The following is a 19286-nucleotide window of genomic DNA, read 5'->3' on the forward strand; positions in this document are numbered from 1 at the left end:
ACAAATCATCCGAATTTTCATTTGTGGAAAACAGCTTTCCGAATGTGATTTACGGCAGAGACATGAAATCCCACTCAGTGACCAGCCCACCGGGGATGTGGGAGTATATTATGGGCTGGTAGATTACTACACTCTGGATATGCCATGGAAGATTAGAGAAACATTCAAAAGTCATTACACCACTTTGGCTCATGTGGTATATTCTGCTGTCTTGGGTTTTGACGCGGTAAGTAGGACAGTGTGTCAGATCTCCACTCACAGACACGGAGGGAGAGGAGGCTGGAACCACAAGCGCACTCTCGACAAAGCAGCCGTCGGCTCATCATCGACCCACCGCCGCGTTTGTTTGTCTCGGGCTCTCGCGCACGCGCAGGGCCCTTCGTGTCTGTCCCCTGTCTTTGTCGGATTCTCTGACTCTCCGAATGCCTCTGAAACCCTCCCTTGCCGTATTGAACGCCGACCGGATCACCAGAATCAAAATCAGAATCAGAATTGGTGTTTCTTCGCCATGAACGTTTGCACAGACAAGGAATTTACTTTGCCAGGAGAGCCTACTTAGGCAGCCATTTTCGGCGCCATGGTGCCCCAGGATGGCGGGAAGGCCAGCCCAATGCAGCAACGTACGCGTCACAAATCACCGGTGCATCTCCCCTTAGCGCCGGGGACGGGAAATCAATGACATCCAACAGGATACTTCATCAGCCCAAATATCTGTAGCCTGATGGTAGATGGAGGGAAGGAGAGATGGAGAGATAGAGAGAGAGAGAGAGAGAGAGAGACAGACAGAGAGAGAGACAGAGAGAGAGACAGAGAGAGAGACAGAGAGAGAGACAGAGAGAGAGACAGAGAGAGAGAGAGAGAGAGACAGAGAGAGAGACAGAGAGAGAGACAGAGAGAGAGACAGAGAGAGAAACAGAGAGAGAGACAGAGAGAGAGACAGAGAGAGAGAGAGAGAGAGAGAGAGTTGGAGGGGCGGGGGAGGGGAGCGGCTCAAGACCAGACCGGTGTGTCAGGGCCGATCGAAAGGTCTGGTTTGGCCCAGACGAGGACGTGCAGTAGATGTGAACAGAGCGGCGTGGAGAGTGTGGGAGGAGGGACGAACCCTGGATTTTAGATGTTAATCCCAATCAGAACATCAGCAATTGCGTTATTATTTGATAATGACTTGTGTTCATTCACACTGTGTTCTTACTGCGATCGTCTCCATCTCCGACTGCCTCCGATAACAAACTGGCTGCATGCTGTCTTTTTGTGTTTTGGGACATTTACTATAAACACTGTCTTCTGACCTTCATGCCTTGGGGAGACTTTGCTAGTACCGCAGTGTCTGAACTGGTCATTTTTATACCACAGTATTTGCTCTCTCTCCAATCAGCTGGGTGTCTAACAAAACCAGCACTAATCTGAGAGTCGTGCCTTTTGAGTTGAGACAGACTGAAACTTCTAGAAAGAGAAAGCGGGGGAGGCTGTGTGTTGGAGAAGGACAATAAAGAAACAAAAAGATGAAAAGGTTTCTGTGAGCAAGAGAGTGCGTGAAGTCACCTGAACGAGTCATGGTGAAGGATATCTGTTGTAAAAACTGGTACCCATTGTAATAACCCTGTACAATAAATGCAGTGATGCATGAAAAGGGTTGGGCTGTACACTGTCTTGCAATGAATAGTGTGACGGCCTCCTCAGCCGTCGGGTGGCTACACCTGGGCCCGGTGGTATCCTCCCCTTTAAGAGGACTTCAGAAGAGAGAGACGACCCTTCCGTTTGTCCGCGGCACTCTTCTGTGGGGCCGACACTTCGGGTGGAAGGTGGACCTTGGCCTGGTGGCTGTGGCAGCTGTGGGAGACTTTATTGGGGCTCCGTCGGAAGAGCTGTTGGCGGGGTTGTCGAAGGACCAGCTGTTGGGGCTCGCTGACCGTTGTGGCATCGAGGTTGGTGGCAAGCGGCTAAAAAGGTTTGGTGCTGTCGATCTTGGCAGCACTCCTACGGACCGTGGGGTTCGGCCAGGTGGGGGTGGCTCGGGGGGCTGTCATTATTGTCAGGGATCGGGGCATGGGAAGAAGGAGTGCCCTGTCTTGAGGGATGGGGGCAGAGGGTCATCCTCAGCCGCTTAAACATTCGTTGGTTGCTCCTAGGTCCATTGGTCGTTGATTGCCCTTGGGTCCGTTGGTCGTTGCTGGCCCTTAGGTCCGTTGCTTGCCCGTTGGTAGTCGGTAGCCCATAGGGTCGTTGGTGGCCCGTAGGTTCGTTGGTAGTTGCTTGCCCGTTGGTCGTGGTTTGCCCATGGGTTCGTTGGTTGTTGCTTGCCCGTTGGTCGTGGTTTGCCCATGGGTTTGTGGTCGTTGGAAGGCTGGGGGGGGGTTTGCTCTGGGTGCGCTGGCTGCTTTTGCTGCTTTTCCCTGTTCCCCCCCCCCCCTCTCCTTTGTTTTGTTCCATTCCAGGCGCTGGGGACTGCTGATTGGGCCGGATTCGGTGACTAGTTGGTTTTGGTTCATAGTTCTCGTGCATGTGTTCCCCTTTGTTCTGTCTCAACCCCTGAGCCGGGCTCGTGACAATAGAAGACAGAATGAAACTGAGGTTGTCCTTGGTTTAAATGCTTATTTTCTTTTTTCAGTTTCAGCCTCCTTTTCCTATCTCCCACTCACGTTTGTATTCATATGCAACGTATTTACTTACTCTCTCTCTTTGTCTTTCTCCTTCCCTCTCTTCGATTCAGGGACTGACAGCAGGATGATTCTGGAAGGCTTGCAGAGGTTTGGCCCCATGCCCACCTACCTACCCGTCAGCTACCAGGTCCTCAATGCCGACTCCGCCTTTTTCCTGAAGGAGGCCAATCAGGACCTGATGAGGAACTCCAGCCTCCAGGCGCGAACAGAAGCCTTCTTCATCCAGCAGGCTCGGAGGATGCCGTCCCTCAACGCCAGCTACGGACCCTTCTCTGTTCAGCAACCAGTCCCCCTGGACCTGCTCCAGAACCCCGGGCCTTTCACCAGACCTTCCTCCCCGTCCTCCTCCGCCTCCCCCTCCTCTCCAGCTCTGTTCCCCTTCAACTGGAAGGTCCACACATACATCATCAACGACAGGATCCACCCCAGCTGGCCCAAGGTCCAAGTGTTGTTCTACGTGGCCGGGAGGGACTGGGACGACTACAGCGCCGTCCACAGGTTGCCCTGCGTCCGCATGTTCGCCTTTCACGAGACCCAGGAGGTCCGGGGCACCTGCCGGCTCAAGGGGGAGCTGGGGTTATGTGTGGCCGAGCTGGAGCCCCTGGCGAGCTGGTTCAGCCCCCCCACAGTCAGACCCGGGAGGCAGAGGGCTCCAGAGCAAGCCCAGGGCACCCCCGTGGAGCTCTACTACATGGTACAGTCTGCAGACAGTGGCGAGTGCAGCTCTGAGGACCCCAAGAAGGCCAGTACCATCCGTACGGAGCAGCAGGGGCCCTTGGGGTATTTCTCAGGGCCTACGCCCATGCAGCGCATCGGGAGCGTGAGGTTGTTCCAGCCCCTTTCAGAGCTGAGGTTGGACGGCAACTTCATGGTGATGGTGCCTTCTCGACCAATCAGACAGAGGGAAACTGTCTCCACCTTTCTGGCGCTTTCCAGCCTCTCACCCATCCAGATCTTTACCCTCAGGTGAGTCAGAAGGGCAGCCCACGTGTGTGTGTGTGTGTGTGTGTGTGTGTGTGGATGAACCTGTGTTCTCCAGGGACTCCATAGTCATAGGGATTTGCAGTGAGGATTTTCAGTGATTCATTCAAAGTTCATGGTCCTCCTCTCTAAATGTCACGCTTGTGTTAGATATTACCAACATGTGGAGGAAGAGCAATGCTTAAAAAAAATCTAAAGTACCCATATAAACAGCTATTGTGTTTGTTTAAACAGATTATTTCACTATTAAACAAATAAACGTAAACCCCTTTATAAGCCTAACGGCTTTTGTCATCTGCAACCCTAAAAAAACTGCAAAAAGTAAACCCATAAATAGAAAAAGGCTTCATTTTGAACTGCGTCAAAGAGAAACTTGTCATTGATTCATTGAACTCTGAGTGCTAATTAGAATGTGACAAAGCGACTCAAGGCGCTCCACTGGCCACGCAAATGAAGATGTAAGGAATATACATTTGCTGCTTAGAAGCCTGAGATCTAAATCACGGGAGATGAAACTGTGAGGAGCTCAAGGAGCAGCGTTGACAAATAACTCCGGCAATTCATCAACCTGGCTAAGCAAGAAACCATCCAAAAAGCCTCACTGCTTTCACCATCTGCACCACGACGAACATTGATGAAGTGTGCACTGTGTGTGCGTATGTTCTCTTTTGTCAGTACTTGCACTGAAACTAATTACTTGGGGTTTCCTTTGAGCCTTTCTGCTGTGCTTTTGCTACAAATTCCCACTTTTAGAAGTTAGCATCGACGATATCCTCCGGGAGTCCAACTTGCGGGGAAACCTGGACTTGCTAATCAGCCCCGATAAAACATCAAAGTCTTTCAAAAATCGCCAGTCTTACAAAGGTCCAACCGAAAGCACGAACAGACGCTTATCGGCCATGTTGAAACGAGCGGCCCGCTTGAAGACTTTGATGCCGTGCTAGTAGGTGGCGCGCTGGTATGGGTGCATGTCTGTGGACCAACTCTTTTACTGTGCACTTTTAGTGTGTTTTTTTATCACCCACTCCCGTGGTAAGTTTTTCAGATGATAAGGCCCTTTAAAGGAAACCCTCCGTGGGGCGGCGGCGAGTGCGTGTGTGGCAGTGCCAAGTCCAGGGCCTCATGCCTCCGAGGGAGGCGCTTCGTGTGCAAGCGCGTGACACCGGGCCCCGTCTACGGTGTGCGGTGCCATGACGGGTGCGGTCACCCGCACGTAAGGACTGTGACCTCTGACCTCTTGTCCGGGAAGATGGATGACATTTTCAACTGCGCGTGCGGGTGTGAATGTTCTGTGCATTTTTTACAGCTACTCGTGCTGGGTGTTCCGGAAGCCTTCGTCTTGTATTTATGAACCCCTGGGTTTGTCCCCCTTCCTTTAGTCTCACTGCAGCGACCATGAGCAGTGACCACATCTTGGAGATAAGCCGTCCAGACAGCTGCTCAGGCTACATATGTTCTTTTCAACGTGGATGTCGAAGAATGGGCTAAGGCTGGGCATAGTGTCATGATGCGTCCTTGATATCTATAAATTTTCCATACAACATTTCAAATGTGGAATACTTGATTTTCAAAGGATTGTTCAGTTAAATATTAATACCGACCCAGACAAGAAAGTATCATCATTCATCATGGTCTTCTCAGCCTTGAATATACCGTGTATATTCCAGATACGTTTCCCCCTGAGGCTGTATGAGTACAGCTTTCCCTTTTTTTTGTATCCTGTCATCTGTATGAGATCTAATCTACGCTAATGCAATCCAAGTCAATTCCAATCCAAGATGCAATTACTGTATAGCATTTCTTCTTTCTTTTCCCACCCCCCATTGAGTAACACACAGACACATACACTCAAACGGGTATCAAAAAGTAATTTCATGAAGTGTTTGTTGTTCGATAGCGAAGGAAAACATTCTGGAACTGTCGGCAGCGATGGCTCGCTCACTAGCCTAACCTCATTAGCCACGGAGAAAGATACAACAGGTTTGGGCTTTACTCCTCATTCAGAATGCAAATGAAAACAAGTCTCCTTTTGAACAAATTAACACCCCTTTCCACAGATAAATAGTCCCAGTTGTCTTGTAATTTTGACTAAACAATCTTACATGTTTCCACAGGTCCCCCTAGGCACTATGCTAATGCATGCTAACGACTAATGAGTCAGACTGGAAGGTAACAACCGGGAAATGTAGCTTAAATATTGTGGCTTAAGGCCCTTTTGGCATTTGGTTTTAAAGGTGGATTCGTTTTTTTCTTTGAGAAGCAAGACAAACAGCAAAAAAAACATTTAGGCAATTTCATTTATGCAAAATGTGTAATGTTCCCAAATACACGCACAGCTGTGGAAAACTGCATTTGGTATTCAGTATTTGGCCAATTCATTAAATTCGGAATCCATTAAATTTGGTTTGGTCAATCCTTTTCATTTCGGTGCGTCCCTAGATGTCTCTGCAAAAATGTTTTAAGGGAAGATGTTACAAAGAGTTGATGAAATCCCTTCTGGAGACTGTCTCCGAATGAGGCAGCTGGCGGCATACATACTGGCCCCATTGCACAATCAAAAGGAGGAGCAGTCGTAAGAAATCATTACTGGGTGGATGTAAGCGTTGGGACTGCTTGCTGCAGGGCCTGGGACTGCTGTGTGGAGGCAAGCCCCTACCCACAGACATATCTGCATAGACTTAGCAATCTAACAAGTCTTCCCAGCACGCAAAACCGCAAATTACTTATTAATGAGAAGATGAGGAGAGTCTTGGTCTTCAAAGTCAACATTCTGGCTAGCATCCCTGGTGAAACGCAGGGATGGTGGGAGGAGAGGAGAGAGGGAAGGGGGAAGAGTTTGCTCAATAAACTGAGACAGCGGCTAGTACGATTTAGAAGTATAGTACCTTCCACAGATGAAAGTTGTGAACATGCATGCCTGTTTTCTACAACGATACACGGAGACCTTGTAAAAAAGGAGAAAGAGGGAGACGGAAAGGTTGATAGAGAGCGAGGGAACGAGAGAAAAGGGGGAAGCAGGGAGGGGCACCAAAGAAAGAGGAAAGTTTCCATAAAGAAAACTGTTCAGATTAAACCTAAAAATGGAAATGGAAAATGCAGGCTAGCCTATCTCTATGACCTTTTAAAGAACGATAAGTCATAGAAGAGAGAAGCAAAGATAACAATAATGTTCAGAGGGGGGAAGCATCTCGTTTCTAACCTTTTCTCTGTGATATTTTGTTGGCTGATAAGGAGTGGCGAAGACCTAGGATTCACACAGTTGGCTTCAAAATCATCTTCGAGATGAGATCTTTGACCTGCTTGCACAAACGTGTGAGCAAAAAGAAAAAAAACGTAAAAATATGTATTTATACCGATTATATTTCAGCAGACATTATACCAACAAAGCACAAGATAACTTGGAAAATAAATACATTTGTAACATTTTACATCAACCGTCCTTGAATAGCCCAAAATTAGGCCTATAACTGACTGTTGAAAGAATGTAACGTACTCGGTTTGCCTACAACACAAAAGTGAAGTAAAGACTAACTTTTCGGTGTATCGCCAAGGACATCCTTCTGTCCCTTGACAACAGGATGCCTCGGCTAACGTCCTGGTCCTTGAAGGCAGCATCAGTTCATGTAGATCCAGCATGTGCTGTTCCCCAACACCATGACCTCCAAGGCCCGCTGGCCTCGCATTGCGAGTGGCCACGCTAAGGTCACAGATCTTTCTCTGTTCCGAGGGAGCCTTGTGGTCCCAGTTGGAGGCTAAAGAGATGCAGTGTGAAGGACGGCTGGAGCGGCCCCGGAAGGTTCCGTGGCCGTGGAGAAGTCTTGGTGTTCGATCGAGGGGAAGAAGATGCAACATGCTTTCTCTCTCTCTCTCTCTCTCTCTCTCTCTCTCTCTCTCTCTCTCTCTCTCTCTCTCTCTCTCTCTCTCTCTCTTCTCTTTCTCTTTCTTTCTTTCTCTCTCTCTCTCTCTCTCTCTCTCTCTCTCTCTGCTCCCTCTCTCTCTCTCTCTCTCTCTCTGCTCCCTCTCTCTCTCTCTCTCTCTCTGCTCCCTCTCTCTCTCTCTCTCTCTCTCTGCTCCCTCTCTTTCTCTCTCTCTCTCTCTCTCTCTGCTCCCTCTCTCTCTCTCTCTCTCTCTGCTCCCTCTTTCTCTCTCTCTCTCTCTCTCTCTCTATGCTCCCTCTCTCTCTCTCTCTCTCTCTGCTCCCTCTCTCTCTCCTCCCCCCTTTTTCCTAAAATGATGTTTTTTGTGCAATATTTTTTTGCAACTGCTTGTTTTCCCTAGGCTGTGGGTTTTGCTTTGATTAGTTTGATCACACACCCTGCAGCTGCTAGTACGACATGCTAAATCATACATCTTTTAGGGTGGGTTTGAGGGGATGGTCAAAGAGATATAGCAGTCGATTCATGTTTGGAGCCTGTGCCAGTATCGAAACAGTCCAACCCTGGACATACATTACTAAGTAAACACATTTCAGAGTTCCTTGAGCTTGAAATCAATTGTTAACCACCCTCTGTGGTATCGAGCAGCGGCCCAGCCCTGTGCCTGACCTGGGCTCTGGGGCTGTGGGTGCTGGGCCCGGAGCCAGTTTGGGGTAGATTGTCTATGGATGAGCGTGGCGTTTGGAATCGAGCCTTCATCAGCTTCTGGAGCTGCTGTTGGGGGGTTGATAAGCGTTGATCTGCTCAGTAGTGTGTATGTGTGCGGTACAGGGTACAGTAGTTTCTGCTGTGTGTGTGTGTGTCTGCGTGGGGTATGAGGGTGCATAATATACACTTGTCAGGAGCGATAAGTCCTCAGATAACATGCCCCCCCCCCCCCCCCCATTCCACTCCAGTCCTTCACTGCATCTCTGTGCTCCTTCTCTCCCTCCAACCCCCACCCCCCCCCCCCTCTTCTCCATATGTCTCCACACTGATGTTTGTGTGGTTGAACCGTCATGCTCAATCGGAGTCGATAAGCTCCCGGGCAGAAAGTCCCTCTACAGTAGGTGGTCGTCCAACTGGTTCACTTGCCGCTACAGCAGGCGCCTAGGGAATCAGATTATTTATTTTTTCTTCTTCAGATTTTTCTGAGTCACACACTGCAAGCATAAATTAATATAGAGTTGCACAAATACAGATAACAATTGTGTCTCATCGTTTTAAACATAGCAACAACAAAAAAATAAGTTTTTTAGGGCATGCGAAAGCTGTGTCCAATCTCACTTACGCCTTGTGACAGGTGTCAGTGTTGCTGGTCGGTATCGACGGTTCTTTCACTTCTGCAGCGGACCCACATGGCACAACGGCTCCTTCTCACCCACAATACAAAACGAACGTGCGAAAGGACCGTTCGCAACATTGTGTGTGACAGAGAGAGAGAGAGAGACTGTGAGGGCAAACGTGTGTGTGTGTCCAACCCCCTTACCTATTTCAGAAAAAGCCTCAGCAAGCCATGACAGCCTTGCGCTACCTCCCGCAGCGCGGTGTCGAGGCTTGAAAGGAAGAGGGGAGAGAGGGAGCGACAGGCACAGGAGGCCCGCGTACCGGAGCAGACTCACAGAGACACTGGAGCTATGCCTCTGTGCCCCTGAAAGACCCTCCCATGTCCTCCTCTGCTGGGGCTCTGGAGTCAGAGCCCTGCTTCCCCAAGCAGGGAACTCTCCTCCAATCAAACAGCGGTAGGGACTCGTTTGACTCTCTCTCTGTGTGTGTGTGTGTCTGTTCAAAGGTTACGTTCGAAAAGGGGTTTCAGCGCGTGCGTCTGACGGTCCGTCGGAGACCGTGCGGGCGCGTGTGGCTGCGTGCCTAAGCGGGGGTAGTGTCAGGAGGGTGGGGGTTTGGCGGGGGGGCGGGCATGTTTGGCTCTCGTCCAAAGGGATTAGACCTGAGAGCCTCGCACTCCGTGACTCTCTCCGTGTTGTGGCCTGTGGGGCAGCAGCCACGGAGCAGCCAGGACTGTAAACATCCCGTAGCGCAGTGGATGAACCTGTGAAGTGGAGGCTCCTCCGAGGGGCACGGTCCTGGCAGACGACTGTTAGCTGGGGAGGGGGGGGGGGAGGGGAGGGTGGTTGTGTCTGGCTCGTTAAAATCCACAGCTGTCTCCAGGTGCCAAATTACTGAGGTCCACTTCAGAGGGAAGAGCCCTACAGGTAGAGAGACGAGAGACTGTGTGTGTGTAGGTGTGTGTGCGTGTGTGTGTGTAGAAATGTGTGTCAGGCATCTTCAGAAATGGTGTATTTACTTATGGACATACCAATACTCAAAGATATACACACACACACATACACACACACTGAATCAACCTAATTTTCCATCATGGCCAATGGTAAATCTTAACAAATCAAATGGTTCCCTGGCTGTTGTGTTGTAAGTGTGCCATAAAAGGCAGTCAGATGGCTGAGCGGTTAGGGAATTGGGCTAGTAATTTGAAGGTTGCCAGTTCAATTCCTGGCCATGCCAAATGACATTGTGTCCTTGGGCAAGGCACTTCCCCCTACTTGCCTCGGGGGGAATGTCCCTGTACTTACTGTAAGTCGCTCTGGATAAGAGCGTCTGCCAAATGTAAAAGTAAATGGTGCCTTTAACTGATGGTGAGGTGATCACACAGGCCCACAACCAAGTGAAGACTCAACTGATTATGCATTGGTCTGCTTAGTACCGCTGCAGACCTCTGACAAGAACTACCATGAGAGCAGAGACAGGGAGAACATTAATAACAAGCTAAAAAAAAGGAGAGATGGATTGGAGAAGACCAGTGGCGAGGAAGCAACAGAAGCTGTTACAGATAGCACGCAGGGGCGATCAGATTTAAAAATGTTCTTGATGAAAACATGTCCCGTTTGAACAACTAATCAGTGAAATCTAGAAAACAAACAAACCCGGTATGGGTGCCAAATCCCACTAGCAGTCTCTTTGCCAGGGGAGGAAACAAAAACACAAAAAGCATTAAGAAAAGACAAAAGGATGCAACACTGCTTGAAAACAAAAGGCACTTTTTGAAATGCGGTCTTCTTTGTGCCCTCCTTTCTTCTGGTTAAAAAACACCCAGCAGAGGAGCCCGCCGTGTCCTCCGGCACCTTCTGTCAAGGCTAATCATGCAGACACTGAACCATCCCTCAATCCTTCCCCCGTGGATCCCTCCCTCCCTCCCCCCCTCCCCCTCCCTCCCTCCCTCCCTCCCTCCCTCCCTCCCTCCCTCCCTCCCTCCCTCCCTCCCTCCCTCCCTCCCTCCCTCCCTCCCTCCCTCCCTCCCTCCCTCCCTCCCTCCCTCCCTCCCTCCCTCCCCTCCCTCCCTCCCTCCCTCCCTCCCTCCCTCCCTCCCTCCCTCCCTCCCTCCCTCCCCTCCCCTCCCTCCCTCCCTCCCTCCCTCCCTCCCTCCCTCCCTCCCTCCCTCCCTCCCTCCCTCCCTCCCTCCCTCCCCTCCCCTCCCCTCCCCTCCCCTCCCCTCCCCTCCCCTCCCCCTCCAGCCCAGACACACACTGCCGCACGCTACGGAACGTCACCCACAACTCCCACCCACAAACGGGAGGGTGTGTGTCTCTGTGGTTGGTGGTGACTTCGCGGGGTCCTTGTCCGGTCTGCCGCGAGCCTGTGCTGCTGCCGTTTGGTGCGGCCCAGCAGTGCACGTAATGAAGTGCAAATGAGGCTAATGTGCTCGCTGACGCGCTGGCTTTTAAAGATCAGCTTGCGATTGATTTACCTGCGGCTCTGCTGAGGCATTAACCAATAACGCAGCAGACAGAAGCCAGCGTGGTTGGAGGCGGGCGCTGATGAAAATGATGGAACGAAAACTACTTCAGGGGACACGCGGGTCTAACTTGGTCGCCATTCCGTGCCTTCAAGGCCCCTTCTCCGTGGATGCGTGCAGACGCAACCTTGACGCAACTGAGAAAATACTCTCCTGTTGATGCTATTCGTCATCTGGATGATCATTCATCTGTCAGCCTTGCGCTTTGGAGATGTATACATTTGACCTGAGTCAAATCCTAATTACAGTAGATATGGGCTGTGTGTATGGTGGTATTACAATGGGCAGGGACGAGAGAGATCGTAGAAGTCCTTCCAGCCTCCCGGATGACAGCGTCACGTACCATTAGCCTAATTGGGTCCATTTTGTTGACATACACACACACACACACACACACACACACACAAGCACACACACACACACACACACACACACACACACAAGCACACGCAGTCCTCAGGTATTTAGTATCTTGGCACTCGGAGAGCAGAGTGATACACTGCGTGTTTTGGATCCTTTTGCTCTGACCTTTCACCAAACGGAATATCCAGTGACACCGAGGAAGGAGGGGCTGTGGTTTATTTGTTTCCTGTAGTTTTAGCACCTCTCTCTTCGACGTCGAGACCAGGCACTCCATCAATCCCTCTTTGGCTTTTGTATTTCCCCCCAGTGTGACACATCCTTCAGTATCTTCATACAATTTATGATGTAATTAGAGGACATCATTAAAAATCAACCGTTTGTACCAGTCCTGCGGAAAATGTTTCAGTGATTGCCGAAGATTAATCGTCGCAATGATGGGTTTAGATCAGTGTTATTTGCATATGTATGGAGATTTAGATTTTGGTTGTCCTGCTTTTTGACATAATATGCTGTTCATATGGCTTCTGACAGCATGAATCCTTTATCCAAATGTAAGTGGATTCTGTATTTTCAGTTCCTGATGGCAAACGCATATGTTTTTGGTAGATACGGAGTACGTAATTTCACAAAGTATTCAGTGTATCAATCTGACGTGGCTTATTAGGTTTAAACATCACGCCGCGCACACATTTCTCATACGGTTCACGCTGCACGTAATTCATTATTGTGTGTTTGTCCCCTTCAGACTGTGTTGACTCTTAATACTAGGACAAGCGTATACATTGCATCATCTTAATGAAAGGATAATTCATTCATCCATATATCACGGTGAAAAGGACAAGGTCATCTTGGGGAAGTGGCTCAAGGGCGGGGATGCTTGTGAACTCCCTGTGGTGCCACTGCGTGATGTACAGAGGACTCGGTAACGATCTCAAGCCAAGCCCTGTTATGTTCCAGCACTGGCCTCACCGCGGGCAGTCCACCACTGTTAATCTGTAACTTCTCCTGCATCAATACGTTTACTCTGGGTTTAATATGTCTCACCACATCCTGAGATTATCTCGCTAGTAACCCTCCAGAGCTCTGCCAAATATTGGATCGCTCTGGGATGATCCAGCCTATCCGGAAAATTCTATTTGAGGTCTAATTTTCTCCCGGCTCAACCCATAGTTAGGTCAGGGTGGGTTTATAGGAGAAGCAGCCGACTCACCCCTCTAGTCCCTCAGCCCCAGGGTTAAATGGTTCTAGTCCCCAGTTCTAGTGTTACCTGGTTCTAGCCCTCAGCCCCAGGGTTAAATGGTTCTAGTCCCCAGTTCTAGTGTTAACTGGTTCTAGCCCTCAGCCCCAGGGTTAAAGGGTTTTAGTCCCCAGTTCTAGTGTTACCTGGTTCTAGCCCTCAGCCCCAGGGTTAAATGGTTCTAGTCCCCGGTTCTAGTGTTAACTGGTTCTAGCCCTCAGCCCCAGGGTTAAAGGGTTCTAGTCCCCAGTTCTAGTGTTCACTGGTTATAGCCCTCGGCCTCAGGGTTAAAGGGTTATAGTCCCCAGGGCTAATGTTAACTGGTTCCATCCCTCAGCCCCACGGTTAAAGGGTTCTAGTCCCCAGCTCCAGGGTTAAAAGACTGGACTACTGTGTGGATAGCCACCACAGGACTCAGACCTCAGTTTGCCAGGTTATGACCTCATTTCTATTGGTGATGCACAGCAGAGTGGGGTTTTCAAATCCACTGTAAGCGCATGAACATGGTTAAAATGTTGAGTCCCTTGGCATACAACGGCTCACATATGATTTGTTTGTGCCAAATGAAAATCCCCCCGACTAGAAATCCCATCCCAAATGAGAGCCAACACGTGTAGGATATAGTTCTGTTTTTCTAATGCGGCAGATGGAGACGTAGAGAAAGTGCAGTGGAACGGATTCGTCCCCTGCCAACAGTCACCACTGCGGGCCTGTGTAGGTACACAGCCAGCGGGATCCTGGGCTGCGCTGAGAGCTTGCATGGTCACATGCGTCGGTGTCGTCACCTCTTTTATCTTCACTTTCATGTACACGGAGCCCTTTTTCGTCTGTCCCCAAACCGAACACTCTCTCTTTTCACTCACTCTCTCCCTGTTTACACTGGCCCGTTAGTTAGGTGTGCGTCTCCAAAACATTTGTGACTCATTGTTTCTCATGTGCTTTTCCCTCTCACAGTACAATGACATTGTACTAGCAACCTATTGTAAACTGTCAACTACTAAATATTTCAGATTTAAACTCATTTTCCTTACTGTTGAACTACTTGCTGCATTTCCATGGCAATCCCTGACTAAACTACTAAACTACTATTGGTATACATAACTTGTTTTTATGAATTTAGAAATTAAGTGAGATAATTAAAGTAAATAAATAAAAATACATGTTTTTGAAAGTAGAGCAAAGCACTGATTACAACTAATTACTCGATTTCTCACATTGTCTCACAATAGCCCTTTAATTCCTACAGGCTTCTGAAGTGTAGCCAATAGCCTGTAATGTAATGTAAAATTCAGCTCAGCTTTTTAAAAAACCCTGCAGTTTCACACACTCCATTGAAATGCCAGCATGGCTTTATAACCAAATGAAATGACATGGGCATCACTGGCACTGCACTCCAGTGGATCTCATCCTACCTGTCGGGAAAATCCTACCAGGTCTCCAGGGGAGGCAAACTGTCAGGCCCTCGCCAGCTCTCCACTGGTGTCCCACAGGGCTCCGTCCTTGGACCCCTCCTCCTCTCTCTGTACACCTCACTTGGACCAATCATCACCTCCCATGGCTTCTCCTATCACTGCTACGCTGACGACACGCAGCTGTACCTGTCGTTCCCCCCGAACGATCCGGGGATCTCAGCTAGGATTGAACCCTGCCTCACAGACATCTCCACCTGGATGACCAATCAGCACCTCCAGCTGAACCTCGCCAAAACAGAACTTCTCATCATCCCGGCCAAACCCTCCATCTCCCACGACCTCTCAATCACCCTGGGATCTACGACGGTGACCCCTTCATCTGCCAGGAACCTTAGGGTTACCATGGATGATGAGCTCTCCCTCACAGCCCACATTGCTGCGGTCTCCCGGTCGTGTAGATTCACCCTCTACAACATCCGGAAGATCTGGAGATACCTGTCTGAGCACTCCAACCAGCTGCTAGTCCAAGCACTTGTCCTCTCCAAGTTGGACTACTGCAACTCGCTGCTCGCCGGTCTCCCAGCATGCGCAACCCGCCCTCTTAAGAGGATTCAGAACGCAGAGGCCTGCCTGGTCGACAATCTACCCAGACGCTCCCACGTTACCCCGCTCATCATCTCCCTCCGCTGGCTACCCATCACGGCCCGCATCAGATTCAAGACCCTGGTACTGACCTTCTGAGCAGTGAACAGGACTGCACCCGACTACATCAAGTCTCCCCTGCAGCCTTACAACCCCACCCGCCACCTACGGTCTTCTTTGGACTGCCCGGTCCCAACACAATCTCTTCTCCTGTTTGGCCCCCCAGTGGTGGAATCAACTCCCCACCTCCATCAGAGACACTGACTTGTCTCCCCACCTTCAAGAAAAGGCTCAAGACGCTCTTGTTCCGGGAGTACAACAGTACTTAGAAATGGTTTGCTGGTCCCAATGTTAGTTTCCTCAAGGATCACAATGACTCTTGCTTAGAGACTTGTTGCTCTTGTTGGTCAGTGGTAACTGATTTAAATTGTTGTACTCGCTGTGAAATATTTTTTTTTACTGTTGCTTGCTTTTCTACAGGTACACTTGTACTTATAGCGATTCATGTTGTTTAATTGTAACTTGTTTAACTACATGCTCTTATGATTCTTCCCTTTGGCACTTATTTTGGTTGTTCACAATATGTGTTTCAAGTTTTGGCTACCCGCAATGTTTTTGGGGCTGTCTTGTTTATTTTCAGTGACCTATGCACTTTGTTAAGCTCTCTTGGAAGTCGCTTTGGATAAAAGCATCTGCTAAATGAATAAATGTAAATGAATCATCCTCATGGAGCAACAATAATTAAGTATCTTTATCCTTGGAGCCTGTAAATTATAGTTGCTTCCTTTTGTAACTTAACATGGATTCTAAAGATGTACCCCATCCATTTGGCAGCTTGTAAATAACTCGACTAATCGATGCCCTTCCAACGAGTCCCAGGTGACTCGTCCATCGTGGTTGTTCAACAGAAAAACACCAAAGCTTGGCATGTCTTTCTTTCATTTGCTCTGCAGTTGTCTTCGACCCCCCACACCCCCACCCCCACACCCCTATCTTCTGCTCCTGTGACTGACTCCTCTTGATCTGCAGTAGCCGGCAACCAGCATGAAACTCCTCTTATTTGAAGTCTCCCTCGTTTCTGCCTCGGCTCTTCTGACTCTCATTTCTTCTTTTGTGTGTGTGTGTGTGTGTGTGTTCAGCGGAGCCACTGCCAAGCTCAGTCTGTCAGTCGTCAGACTGGTTTCAGAGTTTTAATAAAGAACGGGGCGAAAGAGAAATGAAGGGGAGGGGGAAGAAGTGAGGGAACAGAGAGGTGAAGAAAGAAAGGCATCCCTATGTGTGGTGGGACGGGTCTATGTCTTTTCTGGCTGGGGGTGGAGAAGCAGACCCGTTTTAAGGTCCTCTTCCCCCCTCTCCTCTGCTCTCCCCCCCGCCCCTCTCCTTTCATCTCCCCCCTCTCCTCTTCTCTCCCCCCTCTCCTATCCTCTCCCCACTTCTCATCTCCTATCCTCTCCTCTCCCCCACTCTCCTCTCATCTCCCCCCCTCTCCTCTCCCCACCCCCCCTCCTCTCCTCTGCTTTCCTCTCCTCGCCTTCCATCTCTCACAAACCTCGCTACCTTGTCTCAAGTCAGCGCGTCCATCCGCTGACTTTCCAACCCTGGATTCAGCTGCTGGAAATGGCCACGACCGAGGAGGTCCCTGCGTTGCGTCGCACTGTCTCTGTAGTCGAACGCGACGACCCCGTCCTGTATGCGCGTTGCCTCGTCCTAACGGCGCACAGCAGAGTTAGTCTTCAGGGGTCTTCCATAGTTAGTCTTCCTGCCCATAGGGAAGTGCAGCCCAGCAAAGTGGCGAGTGTCTCTGAGGTAAATCAAGTTGATTGGCCGGGGGGGGGGGGGGGGCTGGGAGGGCGGTCTTGTGGCCTGGTGGCACTCAGAACCCTCTCCATTAGACACCACTCGATACCATCAGGCAGAGGTACTAAGTATTCCTCCAAGCGGTACTCCACTTGATCAGTCCATCCTCAATTGGTAAATGGGTTTTAACCCCTTCAACACAGAGCCCTCCGTGACATATCGGCCTATCTCTCTCCTGTAAAGGACCCGGGTATTGATCAGCTGGATGGGTCAATACTGTATGGAGATGATATTGTCCCATTTCCTTAGGAGCTGCCGTGACAGGCCACCTGTGTACGGACGCGTCCAGGGGAGTTCTGCAGCGAGACGGCCGTGTCGGGCCTCGTCTTCTACGGAACCATCCAGAGGGGTGAACCCTTTTCCCGTTGCCACCTGACGGGCACTGGTCTAAGGAGATCACCCAGTGGGTCGATTTTAGAGCGAGATCGTGGACACAAAGGGGGGGCTTTGGAGTGCATTGGAGGGAAAGCGAGGGATGAAAGTGGTGTCATGAAAAACGAGGGAGGGAGGGAGGGAGGGAGGGAGGGAGAGAGTAAGGTAAACAGAACGAGGGAAACATGAAGCCGTGAAAGATGAAAAGACTGGAGAGAGAAAGAGTCAGAGCAAGAGAGAGAGAGAGAAAGTCAGACAGAAAGAGAGAGAGAGATAGTGAGACAGAGAGAGAGAGAGAGAAACTCAGACAGAAAGAGAGAGAGAGAGAGAGATAGTGAGACAGAAAGAGAGAGAGAGATAGTGAGACAGAAAGAGAGAGAGAGAGAGATAGTGAGACAGAAAGAGAGAGAGAGAGAGATAGTGAGACAGAAAGAGAGAGAGAGAGAGAGATAGTGAGACAGAAAGAGAGAGAGAGAACACTCTTGGCTGAAAATCAGCTTAGCGTGGAGAGCTCTGCCTACGTGACAGTGGTAATATCCTTTTCAATTTGCCGTGTTGCCCCGCTCCACTCCAAAGCAAGGTGGACTACAACTCCCAATGTTTGATTGACTCAAGACCAGTCAGCAAATAGTTTCCTTCACTTAGTGATTGGTGCAAACCGCCCTCAGCTAGTCTCTAATTCAGTTTTGGCCACTTGTAATGACCAAGCTGATTCTGTGCTCAGGAGAGGGCTGCAGGCGCTGGGAAATTTTCTCCAAACACTAATGAGAGAGAGTAAAAAGGGAGAGGTAAGGGGAAAGAGAGACACACACACAAAGAGAGAGAGCAAGAGACTGAGTGAGTGAATAAATCAGTGACTGAGTGGGTGAGACAGACACCGAGAGAAAGAGGGAAAGAGAGAGAAAGAGCGATTTTTAGTCAATAATTGGATTCAGCTGGGATATTATTGGAGATGAAGGTACACGTACCATGTTAACTAGCATAATATAATTATCACAATTTCAGCCTCCTCTGCCAACAGAATTAGGTTTGCCCAACTTTTTTTTGAGCCGGCGCGGAAACCATGTTGGTCCCTAAGAGTTTTGGAGAATCAAATATTGAATCAATTCATCAACCTTTAGCAAAACAAATTCAGCGGAACATCTGAAGTGTTCTGGGTTCTTGGTAGGATGACTGCACGATTGTTTGGATTTCTGACAATGTTCTTACGAGGGGATTACACACACTGCATAGTCATATACGCCTGAATCAGAGACAGTGACTGTCAGTAATACACTTGTGTCTCAGACGGGCCTGGGAACAGGACGTTTCTGTGCCTTTGTTAGGGCCATGCGTGCAGAGACTTAACTGAAGGTGGTGTCTTTGTACTGAGTGACATAAAAGGTACTCTTCCCCTTCCATTTATCTTCACTAAAGGTCAGTTTCCCTGGTGTGCTTAGACAGTCTGGGAGTATACCCCTGGTACTCCCTTCTACTTACCAAGGGAACTATCCCGGCTCCATTGTGTGTCTGTAAAATGGGCCGTGTTCCTTTCATCGTCTTCTCCTAACAATCGTTCACTGTAGTGTGCTCACCGTGTAAAAAGCCATAGCTACATATTTGACATTTGCCAGCTTTCGACAATACAGTACTGGGCATGACTGAGGATGTCAAGTTAGACTATCTCGTCTCCGAGAAATCGGGCGATGCTACAAATGTTCAGATGCTAAAATCGTTGCAGCGGAACGACCTCAGGTGCCCGCCTGGGACCATGAGGCACCACCTGCCTCCTTCGTGAGCTTGTGTCCTGTTCAAGTATGCGGGAGACACTCAGTGGTCGTCCGTCTATAGGCGCGTCCTCTCGATAACCGTTACCCACAGTCACATTGAGTCATTTAGCAGACGCTCTTATCCAGAGCGACTTACAGTAAGTACAGGGACATTCCCCCCCCGAGGCAAGTAGGGTGAAGTGCCTTGCCCAAGGACACGTCATTCTCTGATTACTAGCCCGACTCCCTCACCGCCCAGCCATCTGACTCACAGTTCAGAAGTGTTGTT

General features: G+C 49.7%; 1 protein-coding gene across 1 annotated transcript in view; it reads left to right on the forward strand.

Annotated features, from left to right (window-relative positions):
• The window catches only part of LOC146220493 (transmembrane protein 132D-like), a 74617-nt gene that overhangs the window by 21497 nt on the left and 33834 nt on the right, over positions 1-19286 (forward strand). The window contains exon 3 of the mRNA XM_084693709.1: positions 2711-3626. Coding sequence (XP_084549835.1) covers positions 2711-3626 — 916 coding nt within the window. The remainder of the gene's footprint in view (positions 1-2710; positions 3627-19286) is intronic.

The sequence above is a fragment of the Hypomesus nipponensis genome, chromosome 27, assembly GCF_054491055.1.
Source record: "Hypomesus nipponensis isolate SF chromosome 27, ASM5449105v1, whole genome shotgun sequence".
NCBI lineage: Eukaryota > Metazoa > Chordata > Actinopteri > Osmeriformes > Osmeridae > Hypomesus > Hypomesus nipponensis.